Source organism: Monodon monoceros, unplaced genomic scaffold, assembly GCF_005190385.1.
Source record: "Monodon monoceros isolate NGI ecotype Baffin Bay Population unplaced genomic scaffold, NGI_Narwhal_1 Super_Scaffold_18, whole genome shotgun sequence".
NCBI lineage: Eukaryota > Metazoa > Chordata > Mammalia > Artiodactyla > Monodontidae > Monodon > Monodon monoceros.
This window is the reverse complement of record NW_021703774.1, coordinates 153,121,945-153,143,393: the sequence shown is the minus strand read 5'-3', so window position 1 is coordinate 153,143,393 and position 21,449 is coordinate 153,121,945. Positions and strand designations below refer to the sequence as shown.

Sequence of the window (21,449 nt, the reverse complement as noted above, 5' to 3'; positions counted from 1 at the left end):
AGAAGGGAATGTAATAAACGGGGGACTGGAATAAAGGGTTGGTTGAAAGAATCAGGGAAACTGTGCCACATACACTTTCTGAGAAGGACAGACAACCAAACAGATAATTAGTCTACAGTGTGGTGAGTATTACAGAAGAGATACTCTGGGAGCACAAGGCAAGAGAAGTTAACTCAAAAAAAAAAAAAAAGAAGTTAACTCAACCTGTGTACCCTTTACATACCAGACATAATAAAATACTATGAAATTGGCCAGATGTTTGTAACCAAAATCATGGAAACCTCACATCCAATGGCCACAATCTGAATCCTTCGACCACCTAAATTTGCTCCACCTGTGAAATAATATATTAAGATATCCCACTTTCTGACTACAGCCTTCTATCTTTTCTATTTTCTCACTCAATTTCTCTCTCTAAAGCTATACATCTATCTTATGAAGACATCTGGTTCCTTAATCAGTCTATTTTCATCCTATTAACCTTCCACTCTCTTCTCTTCCTTTTAGATTTTTGTACTAGTCACTTGCCAATACACTCACCTTTCTCCTGTGGCCCTTCTGTTGTACCTACCTGGAAAAAACAACCCTGAATCAACTTTTCCATGCCTACACCTGGGCTGCTTACTATTGTTGGTAAAAAAATCATACAGCCTACCAGGCCGGCATGCATATACATTCAAGTTCCTCAACCTCAACTGTGCTAATGGTATTGTCCAGAAATCTTCCCATGCCTTTTTTGTCAGTTCTCTCTTTCATTCTTCACAATGACTATTCAGAGTTTCTCCCTTCTCTTCAAATCTGTGACCCTTTCATCTCACTCATGGCAGATGACCTGACCTCTTAGTCCATAGAGAAAATACCATAGAAGCCATTAAATAAGAACTTCTTCAGTTCCTGGCACCAGACTCACAAGGTTTTCTGCAATTATACCAACCATTCTCTCTTTCCTCCAATTACAAAGGAGGGAGTGTCTCACCAGCTACCACTTTATCTTCTTTGTCATAACAACACACCTCTTGGAAGAGCTGATTATACTCACTGTTTTCATTTCTTCATATCACACCCACTCTTCAATCCACTGCTATGATACCATATTCACTGCTTTGTGATACCATATTCTCGTACGCCTTGGTCATTTCTTTTTAATCTCTTTCCTATGTTCCCATATCTGTACTGATTTTTAAATTATCAGTGCTCCTCAAGGTCTCTCTCTTTGGTCTCCTTTTCACCTCATTGTACCCACAGTAGGTGTACTCTCATCACCCACCTCTGTGGCTATAATCATCAACACTGTGGTGACCCAATGCTATAACTCTTTCCCAGATATTTCTTCTGAACTGTTCCAGCTGCCTATTAAATATTTTCCTTTGGATATTCCATAGGACCTGAAACTCAACAAATCTAATATTGCACCCATTATTTGCCCCAGTGCCCCACCCCCTCAACTACTTCTCCTTCTCCTGTGTTCCCTATTTCATGGAATGATACAACCATCCACCAGGTTTTCTTTTCACTACCACCGCCCCCCGCCAATTGGCAGTGGAAGTGCGAAGTCCTAACCACTGGACTGCCACGGAATTCCCTACCAGGTTTTCTGATCATCATGCTTAACTCCTTCATCTCATACTAATCCACAGTGATTTTCTCTTAAACATCTCTTTAATAGGTCCTTTTTTCTCCATCCCCACTTCTACTCCTGGGTCAGACCACCATCATCTCTGATTTGGATTGCTACAGCAGTCTCTGAACTGGTCTTCAGAAGTGGTCTCTGTACCTACAGCTATTCTGCCCTTCCTACCCTTACCCCCAACCAGCCAAAGCAATTTTTCTAAAGTGTAAATCCGATCAAGTAACTTCCTTGATTAAAATTCTTTTGTCTTCCCACTACCCTTCCCACTCCCTAACCTAGTTTATAAGGCCCAACATGATGTGACCCCCATCTACTTCCAGCCTCAATTCTAGCTACTCCTTCCACTTTGTATAATAGGCTTCAATAATACTGAATTTATTTCAATTCCTCAAATGCTTCAAGCTCTTTCTTGCCTCAGCCTTTGAACAGGCTGTTCCTAGAATACTCTTCCCCCTTCTCTTTGCCTGGCTAAGTCCTACTCAGACTTCTTATATCAACTTTTATGTTATTTTCTCCTGGAAGCCTTCCTTGACCTCCAAGCCTGAGCTAGATGGGAACTTTTATGGGCCTCCCAGCATCCTATACTTCCACTCTCATAGGGTCATGTTGGTAATACCTAGTTACGTGTCAAAATCCCCCACTAGACCAGCTCTATGAAGGCAGGAATTTGTGTCTATCTTGGTGCTTTTTTTAATCCCCACCATCTAGTATAGTGCCTGTCACATAAACAACACTCAACAGATATCTGTTAATTAATAATAATAATTACTGATATTCAGCACTTACTTTTGGGCAGATATTATGCTTTATATACATTGTCCCGTTTGATCTTCTCAGCAACCCCATAAAGTATTATTGTCATTTCCATTTTACACATGAGGAAACTGAGGCTCACACAGGTTAATGCCCAAGGTCATTCAACTAGTAAATGAGAGAGCCAGAATTTACACATGGGCTGTCTGACTCCAAAGATAGTATTGTTATATGCTGATCTTTAAAATGGGAAGATGAGCTAGCAGGAAAAGAATACTATTATTTCAGATATTACCAACTAGGTTGGCCCAGATTAAGTGACTCCAAGAGTTCCATGGAGGTCATGATGGAAACACTGGGGAACAGTGCCAAATGCCAGGCCCCTGTAAGATTTAATATCAGCTGAAAAAATTAAGCCAATTTCAAGGTGAATTTATTTAGTATTTGGTCATTTGTATTCATAGTCCAGAGACAGTAACAATGAGAAATAGAAACAAAGACATCCTGAGGCAGAAATGATACATTCACTGATCCATTCATTAAACAAACATTTATCCAGTGACTCCTTGTCCACTATTGTGTTAAGTGCTAGGAAATAAGATGTAAGAGGCAAAGACACCCAGTTTCAGAAACAGAGTAAGTGCAAGTGAGGCAGAGATGCAGAGCAAGACTCACACAAAGAGTTTTGTCTGAGTTTGTTTGTGTGATAACCAGCAAATAAAATCTAAAATGTATTTCAAAGAATTGTCCTGAGACACATAATTAAGGTGCTTTTAAAAAAAATTTTTTTTTTAGCATAAAGAACTTTGAGGAGGGAGAAGGGCTCTTCAAGGAGACAAACAGAATTGACACATTCTTATTCTCCCTGTGGCACATTGTTCCACATATTGCCAGTTAGCTACGTACTCACAAGCTGGTGAAATCTCACACTACAGTTTTACATCGTTCTTTGACTCTTGATTTTTTTTTCCCAGCAAATTTATGAGGATTTTTCCCCATTATAAAAGTGATACAAGGTTATGGTTGAGGTGGTGGGGGAGATAAATAAAGAAATAAATATTTTAAGTTGTAAGGGAAATAGAAATCTACCCTCAGTCTCATTGTCTCAAAGACAGCAATTCTTTACATTTAGCATATTTTCCCTTATCTTCTTTCCGTGAGTTATTTTTTTAAATGTATTTGAAATGATGCTACTTATGCAATCCTCCATTCCAACTGTCCTCGCTGTGTGGTAGCCATGTGCTTCAAAGAGGACTGATACTACCACTCAATTCCAAGGGTTGTCCCTGATATAATTCAGTAACAGTATCCTAGACTCCTTACCACACTAATTAGTTCAAAATCAGCACAAGATCCCAGATAGGCCAGCTGGTTGTGAATGAGAAAGTATACTCCATGGTAATGAGCTTGCTACCATGAAGGAGGCCAGCTTGAAAATAAAGTCAATCAAAGAAGGCAGAGCTGGGGCTTCCCTGGTGGCACAGTGGTTGAGAGTCCGCCTGCCGATGCAGGGGACACGGGTTCGTGCCCCAGTCCGGGAAGATCCCACATGCCGCGGAGCAGCTGGGCCCGTGAGCCATGGACGCTGAGCTTGCGCGTCCGGAGCCTGTGCTCCGCGACGGATGGGAGGGAGACACAAGAGGGAGGGGATATAGGGATACATGTATATGTATAGTTGATTCACTTTGTTATACAGCAGAAATTAACACAACAATGTAAAGCAATTATACTTCAATAAAGATGTTTAAAAATCTTTTAAAAAGGCAGAGCTTCATTATGTAATACACCTGAAACTAACGTACATAAATCAACTATATTTCAACTAAAAAAAAAGAGGATAGAGCTGAGAGAATTACAGAAAAATACAACCTAGTCCAGACAAGTATGGAGTTTATCTTCTTTCTATACTGTTCAATTTTATGACTCAATGCATTCCCTTTGTTGTTTAAACCTGTTAAAGTTGAGTTATATAATTCTTGCAAACAAGCATGCTAAATGGATATACTACCCAAATGGGATAATCAAATGAAGCAATTTTAGCACTAGACTTTGAAAAAATAAATGAAGCCTGTTTTTTTGGGGGGGGGCATAGAATACAAAGAATAAAGTTGTGGTATTAATTCCCATTCTTTCTGAACTCCTACTCTTGGGCCAAAAGCAGGATACTCTTAATATCTGGGTGTTTTCCTAACGGTATGGATGTCATTGATTATGGATGAGATCCTGAGGGCTTTTCTTGGACTATGGCTTGACTCCTACTGGGCTTCTCTCTTTAGATACTTATTTAAAAGAGGTAAGTCAAGGAAACAAGTTGGGTTCCCATGCTTCATCCAAAAGTAACAGGTATGAATTTTAGGGCATATGCAAGTATGGAGGAAATAACTTGCTTGTTTTCTCATAATCAGCTTAAATCTAAATCTGAGACCTCATGCTTACGCTGGCAGAAAATTTAATCTCAGTCATTATTGGTGTTCCCAAGAAGAATGCCACCAGAGGTATGTATAGGTCCCATGGTGGGTCTTACTCGCCACCAAAGCATCATGGAATCTCTGCAGCTATTAGCTCAGTAGTCCAGACTGGTTACATCAGAGATGACCATTGCCCCAGTCTGCAGGTTCTCATCAGGACCAGTGGCTTGATCATGAGTATCTTCGGCAAGGATGTAACTCCTTATTCTCAGGGTCCAGCACTCTCCCCATAATGCGGTTGAAGAACATGTTGCAGGTCCCCTAAAATCACAGAACTGTAGACCTTCATCCTCTTCCTGTAATTCTGAAATCTTTTCTTCCTTGGTTTCCTCTAAGGCATGTCTCTGCCTCCTGTCTCCCCAAACAACTCTCTCTCTCTCCCTCCCTCCCTGGATAACTTCATACTCTTTTCAGTCAGACTGAATTTTCACAAAACACGAGACCAGCTCTTGACTTCCAACAGCTTCTGCTTTTGGTCCTACTAAAATCCCTGAGATAATGATGCAAGGGAGGAAAAGGGTACAACAAATAACACAAATTAATATCTCAAAAATTAGATAACTGGGGCTTCCCTGGTGGCGCAGTGGTTGAGAGTCTGCCTGCCGATGCAGGGGACACGGGTTCGTGCCCCGGTCCGGGAAGATCCCACATGCCGTGGAGCGGCTAGGTCTGTGAGCCATGGCCGCTGAGCCTGCACATCTGGAGCCTGTGCGCTGCAATGGGAGAGGTCACAACACTGAGAGGCCCACGTACTGCAAAAAAAAAAAAAAAAAAAAATTAGATAACTGCCCCATGAACAAGCAGTTTGCACACCCGATGGAAGTCCTCACCCAGAACGAGGATTCAATTTTTTTATAGTGTTTTTTTTCTTTTTCCTCAGTCCTGTTATCAGAAGCAGGGGTATGCACTCACTGCTCCAGTTCTCTTAAAGTTTCTACACAAAAGGTAAGGCTTGTCTCATGGATATTCTTTACTTGTAAGAGTCATTCATTAGAAACAGGAGCCTATACATCTTATAGGCTCAACTGCTTTATCTTGCTGAGTGAGACAAACTTTATGAACCTAGAAAGTAAAACACATTTATTGTTAGGAATTGCTCATGAGTACATTTATTAAAAGACAGGATTTTGTGGACTTCCCTGGTGGCACAGTGGTTAAGAATCTGCCTGCCAATGCAGGGGATAGGGGTCCCATCCCTGGTCTGGGAGGATCCCACATGCCACAGAACAACTAAGCCCATGCACCACAACTACTAAGCCTGCGGTCTAGAGCCCGCAAGCCACAACTACTGACGCCCGCGCTCCATAACTACTGAAGCCCATGCACCTAGAGCCCGTGCTCCGCAACAAGAGAAGCCATCACGAGAAGCCCGCGAGTAGCCTCTGCTCGCCGCAACTGGAGAACGCCCATGCGCAGCAATGAAGACCCAACGCAGACAAAAATAAATACATAAATTTATTTTTAAAAAAGACAGGACTTTGTACTGCAAGTGACAGAAAACCAAGTCAACATAGGTTAAGTACAAAAGAAAACCTAGGGCTTCCCTGGTGGTACAGTGGTTGAGAGTCCGCCTGCCGATGCAGGTGACACGGGTTTGCGCCCCGGTCCGGGAAGATCCCACATGCCGCGGAGCGGCTGGGCCTGTGAGCCATAGCCACTGAGCCTGCGCGTCCAGAGCCTGTGCTCCGCAACGGGAGAGGCCACAACAGCGAGAGGCCCGCGTACAGCAAAAAAAAAAAACAAACAAAAAAAACCTAATGTCTCACATAATTTGAAAGTTCAAGAGTTGGACATCTGGGGCGTCCCTGGTGGCGCAGTGGTTAAGAATCCGCCTGCCAACGCAGGGGACAGGGGTTCGAGCCCTGGTCCGGAAGATCCCACATGCCTCGGAGCAACTTAGCCCGTGCGCACAACTACTGAGCCTGCACTCTAGAGCCCCCCAAGCTACAACTACTGAAGCCCGTGCGCCCCAACAAAGAGAAGCCACCACAATGAGAAGCCTGCTCGCTGCAACTAGAGAAATCCTGTGCGCAGCAACGAAGACCCAACACAGCCAAAAACACAGCAAATAAATTAATTTATTTTAAAAAATAAAAAAAGAAATGTCCAAATCTGGCTGCCACCTATAATAGATAGGGCTTCAGGGCTAAACTCCTAGTCCCTAGTCAGGGATCTGAACAGCCGCCTCACCCACCCCCAAGGTTGCCTTTTCCTATTGACGGAAAAGTGGCCCAGAGCCTGGGTGGGCGGGGGTGGGCGGCGGATGCACTGCGCATGCTCGGCCGCAGAGAACGACGGGGAAGGGGTGGGGCCTGCGCGACCGTTTCCCGTTGAAGTTCTTTTGAGAAACGTAGCGCGGCGACCGTCGGTGAGAGAAATTAGTAAGCCTCCTTAAGCGCTTGTAGTGTCGGTCTTTATTTCTGTGCTTTACCAGAGACGGGCGGCGAGTTTGGCCAGTCGGAGGAAGGTTGAAATGTCTGGGAGGGCCGGGGTTCTAGGGACTCAGCCCTGCGTGCGGATGCCGCCATGTGGGGGCCGGGAATTCGGGGTCAGGCCCCTGGATAGTGTTTGTCGTCTCCTTTAACCTAGTCCGCAGAGAGTCGGGGCGTTTTGCCCCCCCTCCGACCCCCCCGCCAGCTTCCTGCGTTTCTCACCGCCTACTCTGCTCCTGCGCCGTAACTGCCTTCAGCCTTCGGTCTTTCTCCATGGCCTCCGTTTCTAAAACATTATTTTGATCCCACCTGTGGCTCTCCCTCGTTAAGCAGTGATTTTTTTTCAAACTGAAAAAAAAATCATGGAACTCCTTTTGCAAATAGAGTTGTACATGGGATCTTAAATAAAAGGTATTTTTAAATTATTATAAATGTTTGGCTCGTCATGAAATGGGAATTGAAATTTTGATTAGATGAAGGTACAGTCTTTGTCATTTTATGTTAGTATTTTGCTTTTGTGTACAAGATTGAATCGAAAGTATCTTGATTGCATGGACTAATGTTTACAAACGGTGACTTTTTTAACTTTCTCAGGTTGCAATCTCATCATACTTTTAAATTAAACTGACTGGAAAGTAGGTAAGTGGAGAATTTTCTCTTTAAGTGTTGAATCACTGATAACATCTGACGATAGCTTGTATTCCTCATCACAAATATATAAGACAAGAAGCCCCCGAAATTTATAACAAGAACTACATTTAGTCCTAACACTTTGCACATTTAACTCTTAGGTTGAGGCAAGAGTATTAGTTAAAGGAGTAGATGCCCTTGCTAAAACAGTATTCACTTCTAGGATTTTCTGTGAGTGGACATATACAGTTCAGAACCCAAAAAGTGTAAGTTCAAAGCTGTAAACTTCCTCATCAATGACACAGCTACAAGGCATTGAATTATATTCACCCTGATGGCAGGAAAAGCTATTTTCTGAAGGTCTCTGTTAATCTAGCACAAATTAATGCTTTGGAGGTCACCAAAATACTTCACATTTGGTATGTAACACAGTTAAGTGTATCTCATAATTTTATTAGTTTTTTTAAAGTGAATTTTTACTTAAAGAAATATGAAGTGTTTGCTGAACCCCAAAAGCTACTGATGTACAAGACTTAAGTTCAAGGTTTTTGGTATTTAAGGACTTTCCGGATATGAACCACATCTGCTTTTCCAACTTCATTTCCTTCCACTAGCACTCTTGCATTTTATCTTCATCAATAACTCCACTTCTTATAGTTCCCATATATTTGTGTTTTTCCACATACTGTCCCTATATCTGGAATATCCCCCGTGATTGCTTCATAGACACCTACTTGAAAACCTAGCTCAAATATAACCTTCTAAGACTTCTTTGACCATCTTCTCCTACCTCATTTCTGCTTTGTACCTCATGTATGCTTACATTGTGCTAGGCAGAGTGTTATGAGAGTCTGCACATGGTAATTATCTCTATAACCCCAGCACCTATGCACTTCATCAGTAGTGGCTCCCCATTGCCTACAGAACTAAAAATGGACATTTTAGTTTGGTTTGAGAAGCGTTTAGCCTTCTGCCTCCAGTCTTCCTATCATTCCAGTAAAAGAGCTTGCAGAACTCAACGAATAAAACAAATCTTTAGAAAGTGTAATGCGTAAAGAAGTAGCTGTAATGCAAAGAAATAAGAGTATACCTGCTTCTGGACTCTTACATTACTCATTTTATTTTTGCTTATGTCCATACCATACCATCTTAACTACTGTAGCTTTTTAGTAAGTCCTCAAATTTTTTTCTTTTTTGAGATTGTAGTGCCTATTCGAGGTTGTACATTTTATGTACATTATGGTCATCTTGCAGGTTCAACAAAAACTGGGATTTTGATCTGTAGCTCAGTTTGCGGAAAACTGACTTAATATTGAGTCAATCGCTGTCTCTCTCCATTTATTTAGATCTTACTTTATTTCTGTCAGCATTGTTTTGTTTTCAGTCTAGAGATCTTGACGTATTTCTTTAGATTTATTCCAATATTTGATGTTTTATGACACTATAGAAAATAGTTATTTTAAATTTTTAAATTTCTAATTGTTCTACTACAAAGAAATATAATTGATTTTTTTAATATTGACCTTGCTAAATTTACTTAATAATTTCAGTAGTTATTTGGAAATCCTTTGATTTTCTATGTACACAATATGTCATCTATAAGTAATGATGATTTTAATTTTTTTTTTTTTTCTTGCGGTACGCGGGCTTCTCACTGTTGTGGCCTCTCCCGTTGCGGAGCACAGGCTCTGGACGCGCAGGCTCAGCGGCCATGGCTCACGGGCCTAGCCACTCCGCGGCATGTGGGATCTTCCTGGACCAGGGCACGAACCCGTGTCCCCTGCATCGGCAGGCGGACTCTCAACCACTGAACCACCAGGGAAGCCCTCACTTTTATTTTTGAAGGATGTTTTTACTGACTATAGAATTTTAGATAGATTTTTTTTTCCCCCCAGCATTTTAAAGTTATTCCATTGGCCTCTGGCCTTCATTGTTTCTGACAAGACAGCCTTCATTCTTATTTTTGTTACCCTGTATGTTAACATCCTTTTTATCTTTGGTTTTCACCAGTGTGACTATGATGTGCAGAGTTGTCTTTTCCTTATGTTTATCTTATTTTTATTCACAGAACTTCTTGAATTCGTGTGGTTTGAAATTTTTGTTCATTTTGGGGAAATTGTCCAGCCAGTATTTCTTTAAATGTTGCTCCTGTTTCATTGCCTGTTTTCTCTTATTCTCAGGCTCAGTTTACATGTGTGTCAGACCATTTTGCTATTTCCCACATGTTGCTTACATTATTTGTATCCTTTTATGTATCAGTCTGACTACTTCCTACTAACCTGTCTTCTAGTTCACTAATTTGATATTAAATTCATCTGTTGAATTCTTAATTTCCCTATTTTACTTTCCAATTCTCAAATTCCCACGATTTTTTAAAAAATTGAATTCCAGGATTCTGCTGAACTTTTCCATCTTTTTCTGTATTTTCTTAAACACATCAAAGTTCTTGCCTACTAACATCAGTATGAGCCACACTGTGGGTCTGTTTCTGTTGTCTTTTTTCCCCTTGGTTTTTAGTTTTGTTTTGTTTGATTATTTATTTGGTTGCACTGGGTCTTAGTTGTGGCAGGCAGGCTCCCTAGTTGCGGCATGCAAACTCTTGGTTGCAGTATGCGAACTCTTAGTTGTGACATGCATGTGTGATCTACTTCCCTGACCAGGGATTGAACCCGGGCCCCCTGCATTAGGAGCACGGAGTCTTAACCACTGCACCACCAGGGAAGTCCCTTCAGTTTTGTTTGTTGGGGGGTTGGGGGGAGTTTGCTCATACATTTTTATTCTGGACATTGTGGGTGAAAATTTTGAAAGACTCCTCCAGAGAGGACTGCAGTTCATTTAGGTGTGCAAATAGTACTAGCAGATTACATTGATCCTGTTGAGGGATTCTGTTAGGTATTAATTAGGGCTGATCTATTTAGGTTTGCCCTTTCTTCTAGGAAGTAGTCTTTTCTCCTGGGTTGTGGCCCTTACTCTTAGGGCTTGGCCTCCTGGAGTCTCAACTGAAAGTCCACATCTTTACCAAGTCCCCTCTTCCTTATCTGGGCTTAAATTTCAACTGTTCTTAGCTTTGCAAAGCTACTGTAATCTCTTTTAGCCTCCCAACTGCTGTTTTCTACTAGGTTTTTTGGAGTCTTGCTCTGTAGATGTGCAGTTTAAGGGTTAGCTAATAAGTGGAGATGGGGAATATTTGTGTGCAAATTTGGGGGCTTATTTCTCTGAGGTTCATTCCTCCCAGATTGTGCCTCTTGAGTTTCAGCTACTTAGGCACCCAGAACTCCTATCTCCGTAGCTCACTATGCTGCTATTCTCTGCTTGGGCATTTTCCTTTATCCTGGAAGTTGCCCTCAGAGGTAAAGCCTGTTAATTTTTTTTTTTTTTTTGCGGTAAGCGGGCCTCTCACTGTTGCGACCTCTCCCGTTGCGGAGCACAGGCTCCGGACGCCAGGCCCAGCGGCCATGGCTCACGGGCCCAGCCGCTCCGCGGCATGTGGGATCCTGCTGGACCGGGGCACGAACCCGCGTCCCCTGCATCGGCAGGCGGACCCCCAACCACTGCGCCACCAGGGAAGCCCAAGCCTGTTAATTTTATAATTGTTTCCAGTGGAAGAATTTAGCATACTAAAAGCTATTCTGTTATACCTAGATTTATCTTATGTAGGCATATCTTATTTTTAATTCTTGCCAATTTGATAAAATCTAGAGCTGAGTTGGTTTAGAAGCTGAGTAGAATTTGAATAGGCAGAAATGACTTTGCAAGTAGAACAGTAAGAGCACAAGTGTAGTGGGGAGCGAAATTCTCTCTTTCTTAGATTGACAATTAATTAATCTTTCATCCACAAGTTTATATATGCAATATTGTACTAATTTTCCAGGAGGAAAGTGTATACATTCCGTCTGGAGGTCTGTCTGTGTGTCTAGAAGTAACTGCTAGTAGGTTGCCATTTCTTTGCAGTCTCAAGGGTTTTTGTTTGTTTTATTGAAGTATAGTTGATTTAAAATATTGTGTTAGTTTCAGATGTACAGCAGAGTGATTCACTTATATATATATTTCTTCAGATTATTTTCCATTATAGGTTATTACAACATATTGAATATATATATATATATTTACTGTGCTATACAGTAAATCCTTGTTGCTTAGCTATTTTACGTATAGAGGTTTGTATTACTTAATCCCATACTCCTAATTTATCCCTCCCCCTTCCCTTTCCTTTTGGTAACTGTAAGTTTGTTTTCTGTGTCTGTTTGTTTCTATTTTGTGTATAGACTTATTTGTATTATTTTTTAGATTCCACATATAAGTGATATCATACAATATTTGTCTTTGAGTGACTTACTTCACTTAGTATGATATTCTCTAGGTCCATCCTTGTTGCTACAAATGGCAATGTTTCATTCTTTTTTATGGCTTAATAATATTCCATTGTATATATATACCAATCTTCTTAACCCAGCCATCTGTTAATGGGCACTTGGGTTGTTTCTACATCTTGGCTATTGTAAATAGTGCTACTATGAACATTGGGGTGCATGTATGTTTTTGAATCAGAGTTTTCATCTTTTCCTGATATATGCCTGGAAGTGGAATTGCTGGATCACATGGTAGCTCTATTTTTAGCGTTTTTTTAAAATTAATTAATTTATTTATTTAATTTATTTTTCACTGTGTTGGGTCTTTGTTGCTGTGCGCCGGCTTTCTCTAGTGGCAGCAAGCAGGGGCTACTTTTCGTTGAGTGTGCAGGCTTCTCGTTGTGGTGGCTCCTCTTGTTGAGGAGCACAGGCTCTAGGCACGCGAGCTTCAGTAGTTGTGGCTCACAGGTTCAGTAGTTGTGGTTCGTGGGCTCTAGAGTGCAGACTCAGTAGTTGTGGTGCATGGGCTTAATTGCTCCGTGGCATGTGGGATCTTCCCGGACCATGCCTCAAACCTGTGTCCCCTTCATTGGCAAGCGGATTCTTAACCACTGCACCACCAGGGAAGCCCTATTTTGAGTTTTTTAAGGAACTTCCATACTGTTCTCCATAGTGCCTGCACCAATTTACATTCCCACTAAAGTGTAGGAGAGTTCCCTTTTCTCCACACCCTCTCCTGCATTTATTATTTGTAGACTTTTTGATGATAGCCATTCTGACTGGTGTGAGGTTATACCTTATTGTAGTTTTGATTTGCATTTCTCTAATAATGTTGAGCATCTTTTCATATGCCTGTTGGCTATCTGTATGTCTTCTTTGGAGAAATGTCTATTTAGGTCTTCTGCCCATTCTTTGATTGGGTTGTTTGGGGTTTTTGATATTGAGTTGTATGACCTGTTTTTATATGTTGGAAGTTAAGGCCTTGTCGGTCACATCATTTGCAAATATTTTCTCCCATTCTGTAGGTTGTCTTTGTTTTGTTGATTGTTTCCTCTGCTGTGCCAAAGCTTTTGATGAGGTCCCGTTTATTTTTGCTTTTATTTGTTTTGCCTTGGGAGACTGATCTAAGGAAATACTGTTACGATTTATGTCAGAAAATGTTTTGCCTTTGTTCCTTTCTAGGAGTTTTATGGCGTCTTATATTTAGGTCTTTAAACCATTTTGAGTTTATTTTTGTATGTGGTGTGAGGGGGTGTTCTAATTTCATTGATTTACATGTAACTGTCCAGCTTTCCCAACACCAGTTGCTGAAAAGACTGTCTTTTCTCCATTGTATTTTCTTGCCTCCTTCGTCATAAATTAATTGACCATAGGTGTGTGGGTTTATTTCTGGGCTCTCTATTATGTTCCATTGATCTGTATGTCTGTTTTTGTGCCAATACCATGCTGTTTTGATAAGCATAGATTTGTAGTATAGTCTGAAATCTGGAAGCATTTATGCCTCTGGCTTTGTTCTTTGTCTTTTATGGTTCCCTATAAATTTTAGGATTATTTGTTCTACTTCTGTGAAAAGTGTCATGGGTGTTTTGATAGGGATTACATTAAATCTGTAGATTGCTTTAGATAGTATGGCCATTTTAACAATATTAATTCTTCCAATCTAAGAGTATGGAATAGCTTTCCATTTCTTTGAATCATGTTCAGTTTCTTTTATCAATGTTATATCGTTTTCAGTGTATTGGTCTTTTATTTCCTAGTATAAATTTATTCCTTAAGGTTTTATGGGAGTTTCTAACATGATTTTGAATGAGATTTTTTTTTTAACTTTCTCTTTCTGATACTCATGTTTTCCTTTAAAAACATGTGAATTTTGTTTTCTGCTCCATGATATATCCCTCTTTGGTTTAAATTAAAATGTTTTAAATTACTTATTACCAAGTAGTACTAACTAGCAGAAAGATATTTATCCTATGACGGCTAATAGTCTCCAACATATATAGTTTAGCCCCAGTTGGGGAAGAGGGTGCGACTATGTTAAAAAGAGGTCTCTAGGATTTATTTTACCCCTTTGTTCATTGTATTGAAAAAGGAAGTAATGAATTTGTTATTCGTATATGTCTTTTGCTCTTTTTGGTTTTTTAGTAGCTAAAGAAATGTTATATACCATTTTCCTCTACCTCAGAAGTATATATATATTTTTTAATATTTAACTGCTCTGCCTTTTTTTATACTTTATTTATTTATTTGGCTGTGCCAAGTGTTAGTTGCCGCACGCAGGATCTTCATTGCCGGGTGCAGGATCTTCGTTGTGTGGCCTGCGGGATCTTTTAGTTGTGGCACTTGGGATGTTTAGTTGCAGCATGCGAACTCTTAGTTGCAGCATGTGAACTCTTAGTTGTGGCATGTGGGATCTAGTTCCCTGACCAGGGATCCAGCCCGGCCCCTTGCATTGGGAGTGCAGTCTTAGCCACTGGACCACCAGGGAAGTCCCAGAAATATATTTTAGATTAATTACACTTTCAGGGTACTTTCTATTCTTTGCCTATGTGTTGACTGACATGTATGAAGGGATTCCTAGATGTTTTATTTTTAATTGATCTTTAGACTTAACATAGCATATTTACTTTCAGATGAAGGGAATATACAATCTAGTAGTTAATTTCCAGTGAGTTTTGCTTTGCTGGTTGTATGTAACACTCAGATGGGTTGAGCAGAGACTCTATGAGCTTTTATTGCACTTCACAGTCAGGCCTTATTTAATTTTCTGCCTTGGGATAGGAGTATCAACTACAAATTAGCACTTGCCGTTGGCACTTGCCAACTACCTCTACAAGGATTAGATCATGTGCTGCTGCAGCTGCTGACCTTCAACACCCCCTGAGAGGAGTTCAGGTGGAGAGCAGACATGAGGCCCTCTGCGCTCTGCGAAAAACTGGCAGAACAGGTCTTCAGAGAGTTAGATGTTTTCAGGAGCCGATTTTATGAGCCCAATTCTTGTTATCTCCTCATATCTAGAAAAGCACTAAAATCATTCGTGGTGATGACTGCTCCTCTGACTAGCAGAAATATACTCCCCCTTCAGCAAAGTCACATATATACTGACCTTCCCCCCTACCTCTTTGGAGCAGTTTCTCACAGCTATCTGAAATGCTGTCTCCCTGTCCTCATTTTGCCCCAAATAAAACTTAACTCGCAACTCTTACGTTGTGCATTTTTTAAGTCTACAGGAGCTTTCAGTAAGAGCTGAGTTAAAGATCAGTGAGTTGAGTGGCAGAGTCCCAACCTCAAAAATAAAAGACAATTACAGAACTTCGGGGTTTTCAATGTACTAACTCAGAATAAAACCACAGACCTGGAGTTACTCCAGTAAGAACTTTATCTTAACCATATCTGTTTTACTTATCTCCTACCCTCCATAATCATTAGTTGTAAAGCCCTTTTTTTAAAAGAGTATCCTTTTCTCTTGGAGGTGATGTAAGAGGAATCCAGGAGACTTGTCCTCTGCAGCCAAGTTAGGATTGCAGGAAGGGAAAGAGTTCCAAAGGATTTAGAATTGGAGGTGGCAGCTACAAGAAAAATGGAAAATAGACCTCAGTTAAGGAAAAAGAAGAACACAAGGAACCAGTCTGTCCTTGAGAGAAGAGACCTTGGAGCTGAACAGTTGTTACCTGAAAACTGGGTTTGCCCCTTGGTGGGCGTCAAGCCAGTAGATGCAACCAAGCCAAAGATCTGGAGAAGGAAGGATTTATTTATTATTACTTGCAGCAAATAAGGAGAACACTGGGGATCTTTACCAAAACAGTATCTCCCCAACAGCAAAATTGGGGAAGTTTTAAGCTAAGGTACGTGTCTGTTCACGAAGGGACTTGAGCAGAGGAGAATTCAGCATAGAATTGGGGGAAAGGTCGACAGAGTCCAAGCTTTAGTTGATTGAAGTCTGGAGGCTCAGCATCATCTTTCCATCCTCCACCTGGGTGGGAGCCTTAGCTCTTGCAGAACTGAAAGATATATTGTTATTCCCTTGAGGAACCAGGACCCTTGCCCCAAGGCTGCACTGTTGTTTCTTGACTGCTCCTCCCTTGTTTCTGCATTCCCTCAAGATCATTAATTACTGAGACCTGTTCAAGGCCAAGCATTGAGGCCAGGCTTAGATCACAAAATGGCTTAGGCCAAAATGGGTTCTCTTATGTCAGGAAAGCCATTCCTGGTTCTCTTTCTCCAGGGACCCCCTGAGCTATCTGCTTACACAATCCAAGGCTCCTGTAGTTCCTCAAAAGTTATAAAATGGAATTCTTTTTTAAGCTTGAATGCACAGCAATCTTTTATATTGATTTTGGATTTTAGCTATTGTTTGGGGGGGTTTTTTTGCAGTTTTTTTTTGTTGTTTGGCTGTATTGGGTCTTCATTGCGCGCGGGCTTTCTCTAGTTGAGGCGGGGTCTACTCTTCGTTGTGGTGCGTGGGCTTCTCATTGCGGTGGCTTCTCTTTGTTGCGGAGCACGGACTCTAGGCACACACGTTTCGGTAGTTGTGGCACATGAGCTCAGTAGTTGTGGCGCACGGGCTTAGTTGCTCTGCAGCATGTGGTATCTTCCCAGACCAGGGCTCGAACCCGTGTCCCCTGCATTGGCAGGTGGATTCTTAACCACTGAGCCACCAGGGAAGTCCTTAGCTGTTGTTTAAAAAGAAAAAAAAACAAAATTCAACCCAGTAAATTTGAAGATCTAACTGACCTTATTCATGAATCTGGCAGTATCCCATCTAGTAAATAGCAGGGCACTCAAGGAACTGTACAAGATGGAACGTTTTTATAGGCAGAAAGAGGGTAGGACAAGGAAGCTAAAAGAGCGGACTAGTTTAGACAGGGTCACCTTCCCTTAGGGGAAAGCAGGGGGTCTTGGGCAGATTACCTCACTAGTGCTGACCAGGAAATTAAACTGATTGGCTTAAAATTCCACTCCTTGGAGAGACTGAAACTACAGTTCTGTTAGGAATTATCAATAAGTCTTGGCGGGGCTTAGCACAGTTAAGGCCAGCTTGGGCTTGTTGTTTCTTCTTAACACTATTTACCAAAAAGGAATCCGTTGATGGGGGGGGGCATTAAGTATAATGGGGAAATAGCTTCAAGACATAATTAGAAGGTATATTTGATCTAATTTGGTGATTAGATGTGGGAGAAGAGGCATTTAGGACTGTCCCTAGATTTCTGGCTTGGGAAATTGAGTATATACCATAGTGTCATTTCCCAAGAAAGGGAACATGTGTAAAGCAGGTTTATGTGGATAATATAAGAATATGATTTTAAATCTCCTGGACTTGAGGGACCTGTAGAACATACAAGTGGAGATATTTAATAGGCAATTGTGTATATGGGCTAGAGCTCAGGTATGTAGGGGAAAAATAGCCTATAGATGATAGTTGAATCCCAGGTTGTGCCCATAGAGCAAGCAAGAAGAGTCCTGAGGAATTGTGCTTTGGAGGAACACAGATATTCAGAAGCAGGTGAAATAAATGTTTGAGAAAAAGACTGGCAAAGAGGTAGGAGGAGAGATAAGTCTTGGAGTCTTAAGAGTCAAGGAAGGAGAGGGACTTCCCTGGTGGTCCATTGGTAAAGAATCCGCCTTCCAATGCACGAGACATGGGTTGGATCCCTGGTTGGGGAACTAAGATACCACGTGCTGCGGGGCAATTAAGCTCATGCACCACAAGTACTGAACTTGTGCACCTCAAGGAGAGAGCCCGCGTGCCACAAACTACAGAGCCCATGTGCTCTGGAGCCTGTGCGCCACAACAAAGAGCCCACACCGCAATGAAAGATCCTGCAGCCTCAACAAAGACCCCTGCATGCTGCAACTAAGACCCGATGCAGCCAAACAAATAAAGAAAATAAATAAAAGAAATCCTTCGCCTTTAAAAAAAAAAAAAAAGTCAAGGAAGGAGAGGCCCCAATTTCAAAGACAAGTGAAGGAACAGTCAGAGGGAGGGCAGTAGCTTTAGAAATTTTTGAATGTATTTAAATGATTCTATGAGAGAAACCAATAAGGAGGGGAAGAGGCGACCTGAGGGAATAGCAATAGAGACTAGTTTCTATGCAAGAAAAAAGCATAAAGGTTTATCTACTGGAGAAGGCAGAAAGCAAAGCTATATTGGGGAGTAATGGATGAGGGAAGGAAGCTAGTGTTGTGAAAGAACATTTTGTGCTTCCAGAAAATTACTATATTTGAAGGGACTAATGTTTAAAAATCAGATTCTTGAGACTTCCCTGGTGGTGCAGTGGTTAAGAATCCACCTGCCAATGCAGGGGACACAGGTTCAATCCCTGGTCCAGAAAGATACCACATGCTGCAGAGCCAACTAAGCCCGTGCGCCACAACTACAGAGCCTGCTCTCTAGAGCCCTCAAGCCACAACTACTGAGCTCGCACACCACAACTACTGAAGCCCGCACGCCTAGAGCCCGTGATGCGCAACAAGAGAAGCCACCACAACGAGAAGCCCGCACACCCGAGCTCGCCGCAACTAGAGAGAAAGCCTGCGTGCAGCAGCAAAGACCCAACGCAGCCAAAATAAATAAAATTAAAATCAGACTCTTTATCAGTTCATATTTTATTTTAGGAATCTGGATACTGTTCTCCAAGAAAAAACCCATTAGTTTGGAACTGGAGGATTTCTTTGCATCAGATAGTAAGATGAAAGAATCAACAACAGATGGTGAATGTGACAAGGCAGTGGCACCACAACTGAAGAGGCTAGATGAAATTAAGGCAGAACCTGACAATGCTCAGGTAAATATTTTACCTTATTTTCTATTTTCTAGAGTAGCATTTAATTATAAATTTTAGTTATGCAGGTGCTGGTTTATCAGTTGAAAATCTTAATTCCTTCCCCAAAGCAGTTGACCAAGTAACAACAGGGTGTGCAGTAAGTGCTGTAGTGAGCATATGCAAGAATATGAGAGAAGGTTGGACTGTTTGGAAGTGGGTTTTTGGGGGTTGATAAAAGGATTGCTTAGGGTATTATGGGCCTAACTGAGGTTAACACATTTTTGTTTTCATTTTTCTTAACTTGAAACAATACAAATAATTACTTATATATTTTTATGCTGCTGTCTCTATTAAGTAGTAGAATTATTTAGTACATTTTAAATTCTTAGAATTTTTCTTTATTATTTGTTTATCCAAATTAGTTTCATATTTATCCTTAAACTTCTTTAAACATGTCAAATGCTAAAGAACCTATAAAGGAAAAACTGAATCAAGCTGTGAGTGTTTTGTAAGTAGGGCCAAATTTCCTTAGAATGTTTATATATGAACCAGCTGAAATTTATAGTGAAATGAAAAGTAATTTCATTTTTAATTAATTTCTAGTATTCTGTTTAGAAATAGCTAAAGTAAATCAATACCAAGTAAGGGTATGACTCCCATTGAGTTGGTGACAATGGGAATATTGTCCATCTAGGAAGTACCCGTTGCTCCTTCAGCCCTTGGACATTCAAAGACATAGATCAAGTTTAGGTAGATTGCCTGCTGCTCTGAAAAAAATCCTCCTTCGTTAGACTCATTCAGCCTAACCTAACAATTTTTGTGTTTAAGGACTTTATGAAGACAATTAGCTATTGGTGATCAGAACAAGAAGGGAAAATAGGTATCATTGAGTATGTCTACTCTCTTTTTGTAGTAGCTAGTGAGGGACTGTGTTAACAAAACTTATAAAGTCATATCTAGGTACAGTAGGAAATATTGTAGTAATTGATGGGTGTTATCAGCCAAAGGTCACCAAAAGGGTAGTGCTTACTTATGTACCATGGTTCAATTCAATTATGCAATTCACTGAACAGACTTGAGCATAATATATCATTTTCTATTGATTGACTGGTCGTTTTCATTATTTTTCAACTCTTTTTTAGGAGTATTGTCAAGCCCAACAGCCCAAAACTCAGGAGAATGACCTGAAAATAAACACTACGTTTTCAGACAATGGTAATAGAATTACTTAAGTTAATCATATTTATTCTGACCAATGTGATAGCCAGTTTATTCTGCTTTTTTAGAATGCCTTTGAATAGTGCATTGATTGTTTTGGGTTTCAAGTCCAAGAGAAGTAACCTCTATGAGATAATGGAAGAATGCATGCTTAATTTTATGTAAATACTAATTTTTTTCCTTCCTGTTTTGTGTTTATAGCTTCTCCGATGACTACAGGCATTCAGCTTTCTCTGGCATCATCTGGCATGAATAAGATGCTTCCCTCAGTTTCAACCACAGCTATTCAGGTTTCCTGTTCTGGCTGTAAAAAAATTCTTCAAAAGGGGCAGACTGCTTATCAGAGGAAAGGGTCTACTCAGCTTTTCTGCTCCACACCATGCATCACTGAATACATTTCATCTCTCAATTCACCAGCTCTTCCGAAGAGAACTTGTTCAAACTGCTCAAAGTATATAATTTTAAATTATGGCCCCTTTTACTTCCCTACATAGATCTTGATCAGAATCTTGGTTGTAATTTTCTGCGTGTTTTTTTTTTTTTTTTCTGAAGAAGTAATCACCTTGGTTTAGGTAAAAGAAGCTACTTCTGCTTTTAGTTCCTCTAATAGATTCTTCAGAAATAGTTTTTTTTATCAAGCGATTTCCAGAAATTAAAATGATAGGAGCTGTGTTTCTCTTCACCTTTAAATAATGACTTCTGAAACTTATTTTCCTATTCTTTTCATTTGAAATTCTCTGTAAGTGGGGTTATTGCGTGCCCATTATATTTTATCATTTAACTGTATAGTGAGCAACCTACTAAAAATTTAATCATATAACAGTTATTTTTTTGACCTTCCAAGGTGTAAAGTTATTTAATGTTTCTCTTGTAATGGCAAGTGAAGTAGTTTAATTGTTTTGAAAATTGAATAGCCTTAGGTAAACATAGATGTATGTATGTAATCTTTTTACGTTTTCTGTGAACTATTATTGGGGTCTTTTTTGCTAACGTTTTTACATATGTAAAGCAATTTAGATGAGAAGAAGGGAAGTAGTAGTGATTTCATAATGTCCAGAACTTTGAACACTACACTAAGATGTCTAAAGGATCAGTGCTTTGAGAGTCCCATAGTATTATAATTCTGGTTTGTTAGCACTCATTAAATGCTAGTGTTAAGTTTAAATGTCTTTGTTTCAGAACAAGAAAACGCATAGGCTACCAATTTT

General features: G+C 40.5%; 1 protein-coding gene across 14 annotated transcripts in view; it reads left to right on the top strand.

Annotated features, from left to right (window-relative positions):
* The first annotated feature begins 7,179 nt into the window (after nucleotides 1-7,179).
* Nucleotides 7,180-21,449, top strand: part of ZMYM1 (zinc finger MYM-type containing 1) — a 39,547-nt gene continuing 25,277 nt past the window's right edge. For 11 of the 14 annotated variants that reach the window (XR_003794638.1, XR_003794639.1, XR_003794640.1 and 8 more), the window contains exons 1-5: nucleotides 7,180-7,219; nucleotides 7,878-7,922; nucleotides 18,875-19,044; nucleotides 20,166-20,238; nucleotides 20,443-20,692. Coding sequence is in view for 11 of the 14 variants with exons in the window: in XM_029230707.1 (XP_029086540.1) it covers nucleotides 18,949-19,044; nucleotides 20,166-20,238; nucleotides 20,443-20,692 (419 nt within the window). In the remaining 3 variants the exon portion in view is untranslated. Of the gene's footprint in view, nucleotides 7,233-7,877; nucleotides 7,923-18,874; nucleotides 19,045-20,165; nucleotides 20,239-20,442; nucleotides 20,693-21,449 lie in introns of all 14 variants that reach the window. The other 3 variants (XM_029230699.1, XM_029230700.1, XM_029230702.1) reach the window with 3 other exon arrangements.